The sequence below is a fragment of the Aotus nancymaae genome, unplaced genomic scaffold (assembly GCF_030222135.1).
Source record: "Aotus nancymaae isolate 86718 unplaced genomic scaffold, 86718_ANA_hifiasm-v0.15.2.pri h1tg000014l, whole genome shotgun sequence".
In the NCBI taxonomy this organism is placed as follows: domain Eukaryota; kingdom Metazoa; phylum Chordata; class Mammalia; order Primates; family Aotidae; genus Aotus; species Aotus nancymaae.
This window is the reverse complement of record NW_026988425.1, coordinates 108248689-108264187: the sequence shown is the minus strand read 5'-3', so window position 1 is coordinate 108264187 and position 15499 is coordinate 108248689. Positions and strand designations below refer to the sequence as shown.

Sequence of the window (15499 nt, the reverse complement as noted above, 5' to 3'; positions counted from 1 at the left end):
AAACATCATGTTTGTTTTTGCAAGAATACATCTCTATCAGATTTATCACAGGTAGAAATGAATTAAACAGAAATAAAATCCTAAACCTGATTTACTGATATGTACCTCTGGACCAAAGGACATCAGCAAAGAGGTTGCAACTAAACCTACACAACCTATTCCCTTCATCAGAAAAGAGATATCTACCCCATTCCTTCATGAGCATCCAACTTCATTTCTGTTCTGTTCAGGTCAGCCTATGGCAACTTGAATGTCAATGTCAAGGACTATAACCCCTTGATGGCAGAAACTGTGGTAATGTAATCACTACAATACTAATATCAAGGTGAATAACTTGGAAATCACTGGCCTGGTGTATCTCTCATCTCTCTCTTTCTCCTATAAAACCTGTATGACCCTAGTTTTCCAGGGTCCTGAACCACATGCTAAGCATGTGACATACAATACCTTGTTTAATCCTCATATCACCCTAGAATTAAGTAAAGTATCCACATGGGATTTGTTCCAGGATTCTCACAGATACCAAAATCCGTGGATGCTCAAATCCCTGATTTAAAATGATGTAGTATTTGCATACCACCTACACGCATCCTCGTACCTTACATCATCTCTAGATTACTGTAATACTTAATCTAATGTAAATACTATGTAAATAGTTGTTATTCTGTTTTGTTTAGGGAATAATGACAAGAAAAAACTCTGTACATGTTTCGTACAGATACAATTGTTTAAGTATTTTCAATCCAAGGTTAACTGAATCCATGGGTGCAGAACCCACAGAAATGGAGGGCCAACTGTACAGATGACTCGATTTTATACAAAGATAACTCTATTTTATATAAAGGCACAATGCTCAGAAAGTTTAACTACTTTGCCCAAGGTCACACAGCCAGTAAGTGTCAGGACCAGAACTGAAACCCAGGTCTGACTCCCCAGCTAATACTGTTTATGACCGAGGGATATATCAGGTCTCTGTGGTCCTTTCCTGGAGTTCACATGGCCCACTCTTTGGTTTACTGATTTCTCATTCTTGAAGTTTTAGCTCAAATGTTACCTCTCCTGACCACACCAGTCTAGAGTAGCATCACTCTTGCTTCCTCTTACATCACTCATCATAGTCTTCTATCGCCAAGTTATTTGTGGATTTGCTGGCCTTCTCCACTTGAACATAATTCCATGAGAGCAGGTCCTTAATTTCCTTGGTCATCATGGTGTTCCTAGTACCTAAAGCACCTGGCCCTAGGAGACATGCAGTAAGTATCTGTTGAATATTCGCCAAATGAATTGTATTGATTTTTTCTGGGACGTGCTCATGCAGGTGCTGGCAAAAGCCCAGTTCTCCATCATTATCAGCAGAATGTTAAATGGACTCAAAGTGGAGATCCAAATATTGAAAGGAAGAGTGTTCCAGAACCCCCAGGCCCTTGGCTGCCACTGATAGCTCTGAACATCAAAGGTCCGCTTTTTAGAGGATCTGAGCTTCTCAGCTGTGACCTATATAAGACTCAGCACACAATTAGAACTTAACACTTGCAACTCATTTGCAATGTTTGCCTGAGTCCTGAGTGTCCATGCTTTTAAACTGTGCTCCAAGAACTTCTAGAATTTTAGGGAAATGTTTCAGGGTTTTCCTTGGTAAAAGAGAAATGACTATGGAGCCTAAATGGAAGAACTCTAGGCCCTTCCCCCATCTTTCCTTCAACTAGGAATGTTCCACTTCTATGTGACTTGTAGTGGATTGAATAGTGGCCCCAAAACATTCATGTCCACCCAGAAGCTCAGAACGTTATTCTTTTCGGAAATAGAGTCTTTGCAGATTTTATTACTAAAGATTAGGTCATACAAATTAGAGTAGGCTCTAAATCCTATGACTGATGGCCTCACACAAAGAGGAAAAGGTACGGAGGACCGCGCGTGAAGATGGAGGCGGAGACTGAAGTGATACATCTACAGTCCAGGAAACACCAAGTATTTCTGGAACCCTCAGAGGAGAGAGGCACGGAACTGATTCTCCCTCAGAGCCTCGAGAAGGAACCAAATCCTGCCAACACCTTGATTTCGGACTTCTGATCTCCTAACAGTCTTCTGTTAAGTTAAGCTAGTCAGTTCGTGGCCATTTGTTACGGCAGCCTTAGGAAAACAGTACACTTGTAAAATGGACTTTCTTTTTTTAACTTTTATTTTAAGTTCAAGGGTAAATGCGCAGGTTTGTTACACAGGTAAACTTATGTCATAGGGATTTGTTGTATGGGTTATTTCAGCACCCAGGTATTAAGCCTGGTACCCATTAGTTATTTTTCCTAATCCTCTCCCTCCTCTTACCCTCCATCCTCCGACAGCCCCCAGTGTGTGTCCATGTGTTCTCACCATTTAGCTCCCACTCATAAGTGACAACATGAGGTATTTGGTTTTCTGTTTCTGCTTGAGTCTGCTAAGGATAATGGCCTCCAGCTCCACTCATGTCCCTGCAAAGGACATGACCTCCTTTTTACAGCTGTATGATATTCCACAGTGTATACGTACCACATTTTCTTTACCTAGTCTATTATTGATGGGAATTTAGGTTGAGTCCATGTAACTGTGAATAGCGCTGCAATGAATGAATGCGAGCAAGTGTCTTTATAATAGAATGATTTATATTCTTTGGAGTATACGCCCAGTAATGGGATTGCTGAGTCGAATGGTATTTCTGTCTTTAGGTTTTTAAGGAATCACCATATTGTCTTCCACAATGGTTGAACTAACTTATACTCCCACCAACAGTGTATAAGTGTTCCTTTTTCTCCACAGCCTTGTGATGCAACTTTTAGACACGTTCCATTTATTTTTTAAATAATTAAAAACTGCGTTGGAGTACTCCCCTCCTTCCCCCCAATATGGTCCACGCCCCATGTAGCCCATGTTTGTTCTGGGCTCTGTCCTGAGCACCATACCTTGGATGAGCTGACATCTAAGTCAACAAAATGGTTTCTCCTATGGGTCTGGTCCTGCCATCACCACCAAGGTGTCCAGAACCTCCCTGCCACTTCCTTCCTGTGCTTCTCCACCAGAGCGCCCCAAATTGTACTCATCAAAACAACCCTAGAAGTGCCTTATTAGTTAGCTTTAGGTCTTGGAGTGTGAGTACCTCTTAGGCCAACTTTGGCCAGCAGCCGGAAGAGAGGCAGGAGGATGTCATAGTCTGGAGGAGCTGTCCTCGCTGTGTCTACCAGGGTCTGCAGAAGAGCCTCACTGCCACCCTTGCTGATCATGTAGTGAATCCTCCGATCTGTGCCTGAGGGGAAGCCAGAGGAAAGATGAGACACAAATAATAACCCCCATTTTTCTTGGAGCAGAAAACAGACCTCACAGCTAGAGACGGAGAAAGAATTAGTTCAACTACACAAAACTGTGTAGTTCTTGAAGCAACCTGTGTTAAAGCTGTACTATCAGGTAAGGAAAGAGGGTTGTGAAATAGGAAAATAGTGGAATATTTAAGAACCTAGTACTCATCTGCAACACATGTTAATATACAGAGCTTGCCTGAGAATCTGTTGAATATTTAGTATACGTGTGTATACCTGTGTGTACATGTTGTAATTTGCATATAGGCTTTTGTATAATCATATACTTAGAAGAGGGAATATCGAGTATCCCTCTGCTATGCATTTGAATCTTCTGTAACAAGGATTGGGATGATGACCTAATCTGGAATCATTGTATTGATGGCATAATGATTTTCTGATTTTCAGAAACTGATGGGAGAAAATTACAGAAACTACTGGAGTAGTACCTTGAGAAAGAAACATCCAATCATCCTATCTAGGGAATTTTGAAGAGAGTCTAGAGCTTTGATGAACTATTGGTCTTTCAACCTAAGAACAGTTTTGAACAGGGATCTCCTCCACCTTGCCCAAGGACAAACTCAAAAGCAACGATTTCATTTCAACTTGCCCTTGGTTAATTCTCTCTATACACGGGGCAAAGTTGACCTAACCAAGGTGGTCAACAGGGTGGGACACTATCAAAGAAGAACATCTGATTTTTTATCCTAATGAAAAGTAGCATTCTCTGAAAGAGGTGCAGTAATCACCACCTTATCAGAGGGAGAACTTCAAGGTTTCATCCTAAGAGTTTCAGACACCTCTGAACAAACGTTAAGACAGCACTATCCCAGAGACAAGTGACTTCACTTACACAGACCCCACTCAAAAGACTAAACGGAAGTCATCCTGCCAATAGAACGCAGCACAAACCATGGTAAGACCCCAGTATGATGGGCCCCTTCCTCTTGAAACTGTAACCTTCAGTATCTGTGGGTCTGGAGTGTCATTTATTTCTGACATTGCCTGTTCAGTGTTAACATCTCTTTCTAGAGTAATGTGGCCAGCATACATAAAAATGCAAATTGGGTGAATGTCAGAATGTCCAAAAATCTCACTAGGACCTTGAGCTAATAGAAGCATGCTCCAGTTAACTCAGTTGATTCCAATGTAGTCGACTCCGTCATCTTATCTCTGAAAACGTGATGCTTACCCGCTTCCAAGTTCAGCTCCTGCCTGATAGTTCTGTCTCTACTTGAAATAGGCAAGACAGCTTCTGATACTTGGCTCTCTTAAATAGGCCACATGGAAGAGAGCAGAGGGAGAAGAGGGGTAGACCCCCAGAGGGTTACTACTAAGTCTACTTTCCTCCTCAGTGTTGGGTGAGAAGACTGAGTGCGAGTACAATCAGTCCAGGTTACGTGGGTCTTATTAATCTTAGAGAAAAAAGATGGGCTAGTGATGCTGCCTCTCACAGGAAACTGAAGCAAGAGCAAACCCCCAGGCCACAGAGGTCCCCGGAGAGATCACAGCCGGGAGGCTCCGCGTCCACCATATGAAAGCATGAGAGCATGGCCTACTCACCAACAGAAAGCAGATCTCCGAGGACCTTGAGGATGGTCAGGATGGACTCCTTGTCAGAGGAGGTCTGCAACGAGAACACAGGCAGCCATATTTAAGAAGGAACGCAAGAGAAAAAAGTTGGATGATCAGGGATGCAAGCGGAATGGCAGGACTCTACCTCCTGCCATGGAGAAAGACTTACTGCAGCGAAAGGACAGACAAGGGGACTCACTTGATAAGGGACCCGGGGCTGCACCTCCCTCCGTATTTAGTCTTCAGAACCCCTCTTTGCAGACCTATCTCATAGTAACATCAGCAGAATGAATAAAAGAGTAAGCAATCATGATTTATACAGAAAACAAGGAAGTAAAAGGGCTTTGCGGGCCAGGGTAGCACAGGTCTGTTCTTTCAGTAGGTTTGGCTTATTTTTACATACAGCACAGAGGCAAGAAACAGAAAGTCACTAAAATGTTCTGATGCAAAGACTCCCTGACTGACAAGAATGAACTCCTACTTTTCTCAAGAGAATCCCAGAGTGACACCAAATCCTATTATGAAAAAACTCTAAGGGATCTCTGCAATGCTTGACACTCTATCCTTTGTTATACAGAAGAGAACCCTGAGTTCAGAGACAGTGTGGATTTGCTGAGTCTCCTTGCATAATACATACAGAAAAGCCAGGAGTATAACTCAGCTCAGGCTCCCAAAATCAGTGCAGTGCTCTTTGCATTATAAGATACTTGAAGGAGAGGGTATTTTATTTAAGGCAAAGCCTTAATCTTCCCATTAATAAGACTCATGTTTCTCAACTGCTTCAAAGACCTCTATAATTCCCCATCACATATAGGATAAAGTCATAGCTCATTAATAAAATTTTCAAAGTTCTTTATGATCTTGCCCTTCTTATGTCTCCAGCTTCATTATTCATTATAACACCCCTGCCTGAAATATATGCTTCAGTAACATGGAACCCCTTGGAAGTTTTCTGCTCAAACCATGACATTTCACGCCTCTGTATCACTGAGGATAAAAATCGGTGACAGAACAACCTTCCTTCAGGGGGCTCCAGGCCTGGCTGAGATGAACAGCTGGCATACAGGACCCAAGACAGTGACAGCTGTGACAACAGTAAACTGGGAGAAGTAGAGAGAACCCTGGAAGGGAGCATTGAACCCAGGCAGGTCCATGAGTGATGACTCTTGAGAAACCTCTGGAAGCTAAACAGGGTCAGGCCTGGTTAGTACTTGGATGGGAGACTCTTTAGAAACCAAGTTGAAAGGGGAGAAAAGAGAGTTCTTCCTGCAGTGTAGCTCTGTGTGCTCCAGGGGCAGCACAGCAGAGCATGGGGAGGCTGGGGGATGGATCCACCTGCAGTGTGACCAGACTGAATAAAGCAGATGGTGAAGGGAATTGCACATTATTTCTGGGCAAGAACTAGGTTTTATTCATCTCTCTGTTCCCACCTCGCAAGGTGTAATAGCTAATCTATATATTTTATTAAATTCCTCCAGCTAAGGAATGGCCTGCTTTATTACAATGCCCACTGATACTCCCTGAGAACAAGCATTGTCTTCCACGCTTCTGTTGTATCTGCCAGCAGGGATACAGAACCGGGCATATGGTATGTATTAAATCAACACCCTTAAACTGGTTTGACCTGTGGCCAACATCATATGCTGCACACACAGCCATTCCTCTGGAGTTCCCTACAAGAAAGCCCCATTTGCCTCAAATACAGAAGGGCCAAGTGCTGACAGAGGACTTGGGTCCCTCTCCCCTGCCCAGGAAATGGGCCATGGCTCATCTCCTCTAAGCTTTCTCTCTTTCGTGCGGTCGGATTAGAGGTGGATATGAACCCAGATCAGGAATAGAAAACCCGAGAGGATGTCTGCAGGAGGATTTTGGAAAAAAAATTTTCTCCAGAAGTTAAAAAAAAAAATTAAAACAAAACACAAAAATATTTCCTGTGTTTGGACACTGTCATATGAAGAGACAATTCTGAGTCCTCAGTGAGTATTAAGCCACCAGATCAACTCTGTGGACCCACCTACCTGTTGACTTTCAGATAAGTGAAATAATGAATATCTTCATTTCTAAAAGCCACTTTTAGTAAATTTGGATGTGACAGAGAAAAGAACGTTTTACACCTCCATGAGCCCTCTTCCCAAGTACTGTGGTCTTAAAAAACAGGAAAGAAATTGGTTTCACAAACAAACCAGAGAGCCAACTCACCAACAAAATCCTGCCATCCCACAGAAACTAAGAGACAGTGTGGTCATACAGATGCTCAGTTCCTAATGCCCACACTCAGCTCTGAGCCAGAATGGAGCAGCACAAAATGGTTTCACTTTAAATAAAAATTACAGCTATTAGTGGAGAAAAATAATCTCAACCGGCATTAATTTATGTACTGCTACCTTTACCAATAAACATTTTATACTATTTAGAAGAATAACACAAAGCTGTTATCTCACCCACAGTAATAATAAATGAGCAATTAAAGAAGGCAGGATGTGATGTGCCTCGGTTTTCCTTTAATGATCCTTTCAAATGAAACGTCGAGTAATCCCCCTGTTGTTGAAGACATTGCTATAAAAAAAAAATCTATCTACCAAGCTTTCAGGGAGACTCGGAATTGGAAGAACAGTGTCTTTCATAGTCTATGGGGTTTTGAACTGCAATTTTCTCAAATACTGTTTTGAATGTGTCACTCCTGCTTCAAAATCTTCTAAGTCTCCCTGTTGCCTTCATCCTCCCAACTCCTCATCACGGTATAAAAATGATGGCCTTTGGGCAGGCACATTGGCTCATACCTGTAATCCCAGCACTTTGGGAGGCCAAGGCGGGTGGATCACAAGGTCAAGAGATCGAGACCATCCTGGGCAACAGGTGAAACCCCGTCTCTACTAAAAATACAAAAATTAGCTGGGCATGGTGGCGCGCGCCTGTAGTCCCAGCTACTTGGGAGGCTGAGGCAGGAGAATTGCTTTAACCCAGGAGACAGAAGTTGCAGTGGGCTGAGATCACATCACTGCACTCCAACCTGGGTGACAGAGCAAGACTCCATCTCAAAAAAAAAGAAAAAGAAAATGATGCCCTTCACATCACTCTGCCTTTGGAGGCTCACCTGAAGCCACTCCTCCTACCTCAACACTCTGTGCCAACGATACAGAACCAGTATTGATGCACCAAGAGCATCATGGGTACCTCTGCTCTCAAGTCTGGGCTCATGCTGATGCAGGCTTAAGTGTCATTTCTCCCCACTCTTTGGAGCATATGTTAATTCCCAGCTCCAGTTCCTTTTCTATATAGTTTTCCCTGCTAACCTGCCTTCCCAGCACCCATTATCTACAATTGCCACACATGTCTGCTCATGTTGGGTACCACACAACTCCAGGGGTGCTGCTCACAAAGACTACACCGGGATTGGTGCCCTGCCAAGTGGGGCAATGTGGTGGCCTGGCCTTTCCAAGAACAGAATGATTTGTTCCAATTATTTGTTCTGTTTTCCAACAACACTTTGTAAATATCTTTTATTAAAATTCTTATTTGAACCTGATTATTTTCTTACATCTCTGTTCTGGTTGTCTATTGTGGGATAACAACCTACCCCAAAACTTAATCACTTAGAACAATGTCCTTTTTATTATAGCTGTGGATTGTGTGGGTAGGTAAATTTGGCCAAAACTTGGCAGGGAGATTCTTCTGCTTCCCATGGTATTAACTGAGGTCACTGAGTGGCACTCAACTGTCAGATGCCCTAGACTAGAGGGTCTATGATAGTTTCAATCATGTCTGGCACCTTAGCAGGGACAGCTGGAAGACTGGGGATACCTTGGACTGTCGATCAGAATGCCCACATACGTCTTTTTTAGCATAATAGTCTTAAGGCACTTGGACTTCCTCCATGGCCACTGGCTTCCCCCAGACCAAGCATTCCAAAAGAACTGGGTGGAAGTTGCAAGGCTTCTTTTGTCTTAGCCTCAGAAGACCAAACATTACTTCTGCTCCATTCTATTGATTAATCAAATCAATCTGGATGCTAGTCCAAATTCAAGGGGAGGGGAGTTAGACTCTACCCCTCAAATGGAGGTGTGGAAAAGAATTTGCAGCCACTTTTAACCTTCTACACTCACTTTAGACTGTGAGCGCCTCTAGAGCCAGATTTTTTACTCATTCCTGTTGCTCTCCCTGATCCTAGCATGGGGTCTTTCACAGAGTAGGCATTCAGGAAACTATGGAATGATACGAGATAGGATTCAAATTTCATATGCAATCTGACAGAGCCTTGCCATTCTGTTCTCCTCAGTGCCAGGATGTAAATTCCATTCCAGTGAGAACATTGTTACAGAAGTTTACAAGGTGCACAACTCAATTTTTCTGTCAATCTAACAACTGAGCAAGCAAATACAGAGTGCCTAGTATGTGCGGTGTTTTAGTCTGCCTTTTGTGTTACTTTTAAAACTTGAGATTGGGTAATTTATAAAGAAAAGAAGTTTATCTGGCTCACATTCTGTAGGCTGTACAAGAAGCATGGCCCCAGCATCTGCTTTTGGTGAAAGCGTCAGGCTACTTCTGCTCATAGTGCAAGGCAAGAGGAGCCTACATGTGCAGATCACAGGGTGAGCGAGGAAGTGACAGAAGGAAGGGAGGTGCCAGGCCTTCTCAACAATCAGCTCACGTGGGAACCATGAGTGAGAACTCACTTACTCCTGCGAGAATGGCACTCAGCCATTCATGAGGCATCTGCCCCTATGATCCAAATACCTCTAATTCCATAGTTTCCTGAATGCCTACTCTGTGCAAGGCCCCAGGGCGCCATCGGGCCCCAACTCCAACATTGGGGTTCAGGTCTCAACATGTGCCTTCGTGGGGACAAACAAATCATATCCAAAACATAACAGTCAAACACAGTGTTAAAAAATAGGCACCACTGATACCATCGTGGTCTTAAAGTGGAGGGTAAAGAAAGCTCCTGTAGTCCCCTTCTCAATTTTCTCCACGAGTCTAAAACCAATTTTACCAGACTGGGAAAAAACACTCCATCCTGGCGCACTTTGAGTAGTGCCCCTGATTTCACAGAAATAAAGTGCGTATGCCCTGCCAGATTGAAAGAATAAGCCCATAACATTCTAATTCTTGGCCTCTAGAGAATAAGACAGACCCTCTTCCAAATTCATGAGCCAAGAGCACAGGACACAGCTCAGAGCCCAAGAAAACCATATTGCCAAAAATAAATGTGTTCTTCCAGTCGTGTAGTTTGAACGCTCACTAGAGATGGTCCATTGGTTAAATAAAAGACGTTATTAAATTTGAAGTTGGTAATGAATGACTGAAGGGAGCACTATTCACAAACTTCAATTACTAAAAATGGTTCTATAACACCAAAAATAGTGACCAGCACTGTCTGTCTTCACACAAGAGGAAACAGGCAGAAACTGCATGATTAGAAATGTAGTCTAAGTTGAAGGAAAAAAATTCCTGGCAAGGTTGAAATGGGTTCATAAGATAGAAGTGTTTTAAAAGACTATGGACTGAATAACTATGATATTTGTTTCAGTAATGATGGAGGTTGGCATAGAAATGGTGAAGGCATATAAGAAAGAAGTTTGCTCTACCCAGAAGCTGGGTGGTAGTTTACGTGGTTTTATAACAAAATTTTAAAATATAAAAAAATAAATAAATGGTATATACTGTTTTCTGGCTGGAGTATCTTAGATGGAAATTTGAAAACAACCTCATCAAGATCTTTGCTCACAGTTCTCCAGCCGAAGAATCTGACAAATGTCCCAATCATACACTGAGTCTCCTATAATGAGCTGTCAAGGATATCAATGATCCCCCTCAGTAAAAAAGGGTATTCAGGATCTAAGGTAGAATGTGGTCTATTTTTCATTTATTTGGTAGATATTTGTTGAGCATTTACTATGTACCGGGCCCTGTGCTAGGTGCTACGAATACATAGATGGTATGAATATACACAGTTCTTGTTCTCACAAAGCTTCGAAGTTAGCTGGGGAGGGATGTATTGTGCAAAGGGTCACCCAAACAAATATAAAAGTGCAACTGGGAATAGGTGCCAGGTTTATTGTGACATGTGAGCATAAAATAGAGTTATTTGATGTGAATCAGAAAAGAATCCCTTAAGAAGGAACACTTAAGCTGAGCGCTGAAGGATAAACAAAAGTAAACCGGCAGAAGATGGAAAAGAAAAATGCTCAGAGCAAAAGAGGCTAGTTTGCAAAGTCCTATAGCAAAGTTGAGGGACATTCAGAAGGCTAGTGAGGCTGAGGCAGAGAAAGAGAGAGGTAGAGGGAGGCAGGGAGAGAAAGAGAGAAGTGAGGGGGTTTAAAAAAATGTAAGTTTAATTCAGATCAACTTTAGGCCAATTTCCACAACCTCTGTAAGACCCAATTTCTTCACCCATATTATTGGACTAATACTTGTACCTAACTCATGGACACGGTTGGGTTAGAAATATCATAATAAATGTAGAAATGCTTAGCTCACTGCCTGGGTCACACTAAATGTCCAACAAAATGCCGGTAAATGAATAGGCCATGGCCATGACAGAGGAAAGGTGAATAATCCAAAAGTAGGTCTGAAGACCCTTTGAGATGCATCTTATGAGATCAGTTTTTCACCAGGATCACCGTGTTCCCAGTTTAGCAGAATACTCTTAAGGAGGGAGAAAAAATAAATAAACAAAACCCTAAAGAGGGTGAGATTGCATCCTCTGGGCCGAGACAACTTTGAATCCTGCGCTTTGCCGTCAATGCGGGCAGGCTTGTGGTCTCTCTATAAACTGCAAAGACTCCAGTCATCATCATAATGACAGGCATCAACAACCTCACGGGCCTAAAAGGTTCTCTGTTTTCTTTTAAATGATGCTTATCAGAAAGCAGACGCTATCTCTATTTCTAGGAAGGCTGTGAGGTCTTTTCCAAGCACAGCTGACAAATTACAGCACAAAACTTGCAGGTTAGAATTAAGGACTACTGAAAGGAAATAGCAGTTTTCAGCTTTTCTGAAAGGATTCTAAACACAGCAAGTAAATAACACTTCCAGGTGTCTACCACCCAAGGCTCACAGCATTGTCAAGGAAATGGGTTGCTGCCTTCTTCCTTCGGCCAGCAGCTGCCACGCGCTGCCTTCGTCCCCTCTGAATCCACCACCTCCAAAACATACTTGGACAATTAAAGCATCCAAGACAGGGAGGCTCCTCCCTGCCGCTGCAAGTCACCTTCATTCCAAAGATACTGGGAAGATGCCCTTTTCCACATCCTCTACCCAGCTCATTCTCAGCAAGCTAGTCTAAAGCAGAATTATGAAGCAGGAAAGATTTGACGGGCTGTCTCTGTACCTCTCATTTCAGAGACTCTTGTTATCTCATGGGTACTCCACATTTGGGTACTCTTTGAAGTTGTAGGCAATGGTCTTCCCTACCCCAATCTAAACAGCTGTTTTCAGAGATGTTCTGTACAATTTGAGGGTTAAGAAAAAGGCATCAAGATATGAACTGGCATCCCATGTAGACAACAATGTTACGATTTTTTTTCAGGACAGGGTCTTGCTCTGTCACCCAGGTTGGAGTGCAATGGCATGATCATGACTCATCAAAGCCTCAACTGGACTGCAGCCCAGCTTCCCAGGATCCGCCTATGTCAGCCTCCCAAGTAGCTGGGACTATAGAAGTGCACCACCACACCTGGCTTATTTTTGGTAGAGACATGGTTTCCATCATGTTGCCCAGGCTGGTCTCGAACTCCTGAGCTCAAGCAATTCATCCACCTCGGCCTCCCAAAGTGCTGGGATTGTAGGGGCGAGCCACCACACCCAGCCAATATTATGATTATTACCATTCAGTGTCTGCTTTGTTTCAGACACCATTTACTGCTTAATCTTTAAAATAAAATTATCATCTTACAATTTAGATATCACTATTCTTATTGTAATGATAAGGAAATTTAGGCCAAGAGAAGTTGAATAATTTACTCAAAAGCAAAAGTAAATTTTCTTCATATTTTATACATTGAGTTTTGAAATATAGCAAATATGAAAAAAATAGGACATTGCAAAATAGCCAAATTAGTATTTATTTAGTGGAAACTTTTTGACTCTAAAATCTGAATTGTGACAATTTTAAAACCTGTCCACAATGCTTTGTCATGTGTACCACCAAGAGGTGGTATCTATGTCAACTATTCTTGAATCTTAGCCAATTTTAGTAACTCTCTTATTACCAAATAGAATGCAATGGAAGTAACATAGCTTAACTTTCAAGACTAGGTCATGAAAAGCAATGCAATCCTAGGGTACAGTTTGAGGATTAAGAAACAGGCATCAGGTCACTGGGATACTTGCTGTAAGGCCGGTCTCCTCGCCAAGAGCTCGGACACGCCCACCCCCCCTCCACGCCTAGAAACCACGTCACCACCCCACACCCACTTCTGCACTCAGCACGCAAATCTGCACTCAACACTAGCCTCTGCACTCAGCACCTAGCCAGCCATTGAAGAAGCCCGCCAAAATTTAAAAGAAGCCCCGCCAGAACCTGCCCAATAGCATTTTGCCCTGTCCAGGTCCCACTCCCCCTGGGCGGCCCACTCACCGGAAATCCTGCCTACCTGCCAATAGCAGCTGGCCCCGTCCACACCCTACTTCCCCACAACCAATCAAAACGCCTCCACTCCCTATAAAACCCCACATCTGAGAGGTGTCAGGCGCGACTTCTCTGGCCCCTCCTGTCAGATCGCAGAACCTCGCCCAAGAGCCGATTAAATTTCTTTATTTCAATAACTGGCCACAGTTGCCTCATTCAAACCTCGCTTGCTTCATTTAAACCTTACACTTGCATCTAATGCCTTAAGTCTCCATGTAAGAGAACTGACTACCATAACACAGCCATGCCATAACAAAGCCCAGGCCATATGGAAAGACCCATATGGTGCTCCTGCAGACAGTCAGTTAAGCTCTCAGCTGAACTAGCATCAGTGGGCATTAAAGGTCAACTAAATAATGGTAGGGAGCAATCTTAGATGTCCAGACCAATTGAGGCTTCAGATAATTACAGCCCCAGCCAACTTCTGACTGCAACTACATGAGAGACACTAGAAAAGAACTGCCCTGATGAGTTCTTCCCCAATGCCTGACCCCCCAAAATGTGAGAAAAATAAAATGGTTGTTTCAAGCCACTGCGATCAGGATAATTTCTTACCAGCAATACCGACTAGAATGCAAACCAATCTCAACAGGAGATAATAAAAAGCACTGAAAATCTGATTTCTAAAAGCTGAATTTGGAACGCATGACAGTGAAAAAGAAATAAAAAATCTATGCCAAGCATTTAAACTGCAAAATCTCCCAAAGATTTTAGTGAGTTTCTCTCTTACTCAGGTGTTTTTGCAGAAGATGACATGATAGAGAATAGAGAAACATCAGACTCAGAGGTGGTAAATCCAATTCTAATCCTCATTTTTTCCATAATGATTTTAGATAAACCATTTACTTTCCCTGGACCCCATTTGCTTCCTCATGTTTCAATTAAGAGAATAAGAAGACATGATTTCTCAGACCCCTTCCATTTCCATGACCTGATGACGTTCTATTATGTCAAACTGGAGTCAACAGATCTTCATGCTAAGAAACCAACTTTCCATTTCTGACAGTGTGCCAGACTCTGAAGATGAAGAGTGAGAGAGAAAGTGGGAGTGTCTGTTCATCTGCTGGAAACATGCCCAGGAGTCTCAGGACAGGTGTGCCCTCAGAAAACGCAGGTAGGGTAGGAAGCTCTTCTAAAGGTGTCCCTCTGGCTCCAGGATAGACAGAGTGAGACATGTAAGAGGCCAGTGTGGATCTCTGCCCTTTCCCCTACCCACACCACTGCTGACCTTTGTTAACTTAAGACAGCACCATGACATTTTAAAAGAACAGCTCTAGAGTTGGGATATTTCCCAAGAAAGAGTAATTTTTTCTCTTTCAATTCACATATGTTAGCCAGGAGCCTCTAGGGTGTAAAGGTATCCCAGCATTTATCTTCCCATTCCACAATTTTAAATTTATGCCTTTCTGTCCACCCCACCTACTCTCTCTCAAAACTTCTACTCTGTTAACTATCTTCTCAAAAGAATCTATGAACAAATTACTTCACTCTAATGCAGGGTTTCTCAAGCTCAGCACTACTGGTATTTTGGGGCAGATAATTATTTTTTTAATGGGAAAGAGGGAGCTGTCCCATATATTGCAAAATATTTAGCAGTACTCCTGGTCTCTATCAACTAGAGACAAGTAGCATAACCACCCCACAGCTCTCAGCCCCAGTTGTGACAACCAAAAATATCAACAGATGTTGCAAAATAGAAACTTGGCCCTGGTTGAGAACCACCACACTAATGCATTAATTACTTATACCTATGTAACATGCTATTCCTCCCTGTAAACCTAATGAGGATAATGAAATAAATCAAAGGAATAAAAGTCTCCTTGTTTCAGGGATCAGTGAAAGCCACATCAGGGAGATACTTTAGGGCTTGGAGACTTATGGAACCTCCCACAAATTATTCCTCCAAGACAACTGCCTACTTTCCATTTTCATTCAAAGCCAGGACTAGATTTCTGAATTGGATACATGATCA

The 15499-nt window shown here is 42.6% G+C and overlaps 1 protein-coding gene across 4 annotated transcripts in view; it reads right to left on the bottom strand.

Moving 5' to 3' along the window:
* AGBL1 (AGBL carboxypeptidase 1) overlaps positions 1–15499 on the bottom strand; it is a 786993-nt gene that overhangs the window by 724620 nt on the left and 46874 nt on the right. For all 4 annotated transcript variants that reach the window (XM_012438697.2, XM_064376229.1, XM_064376228.1 and 1 more), the window contains exons 2-3: positions 4887–4950; positions 3128–3274 (exon numbers count right to left, since the gene is read on the bottom strand). In XM_012438697.2, the coding sequence (XP_012294120.2) occupies positions 3128–3274; positions 4887–4950 (211 nt within the window). The remainder of the gene's footprint in view (positions 1–3127; positions 3275–4886; positions 4951–15499) is intronic.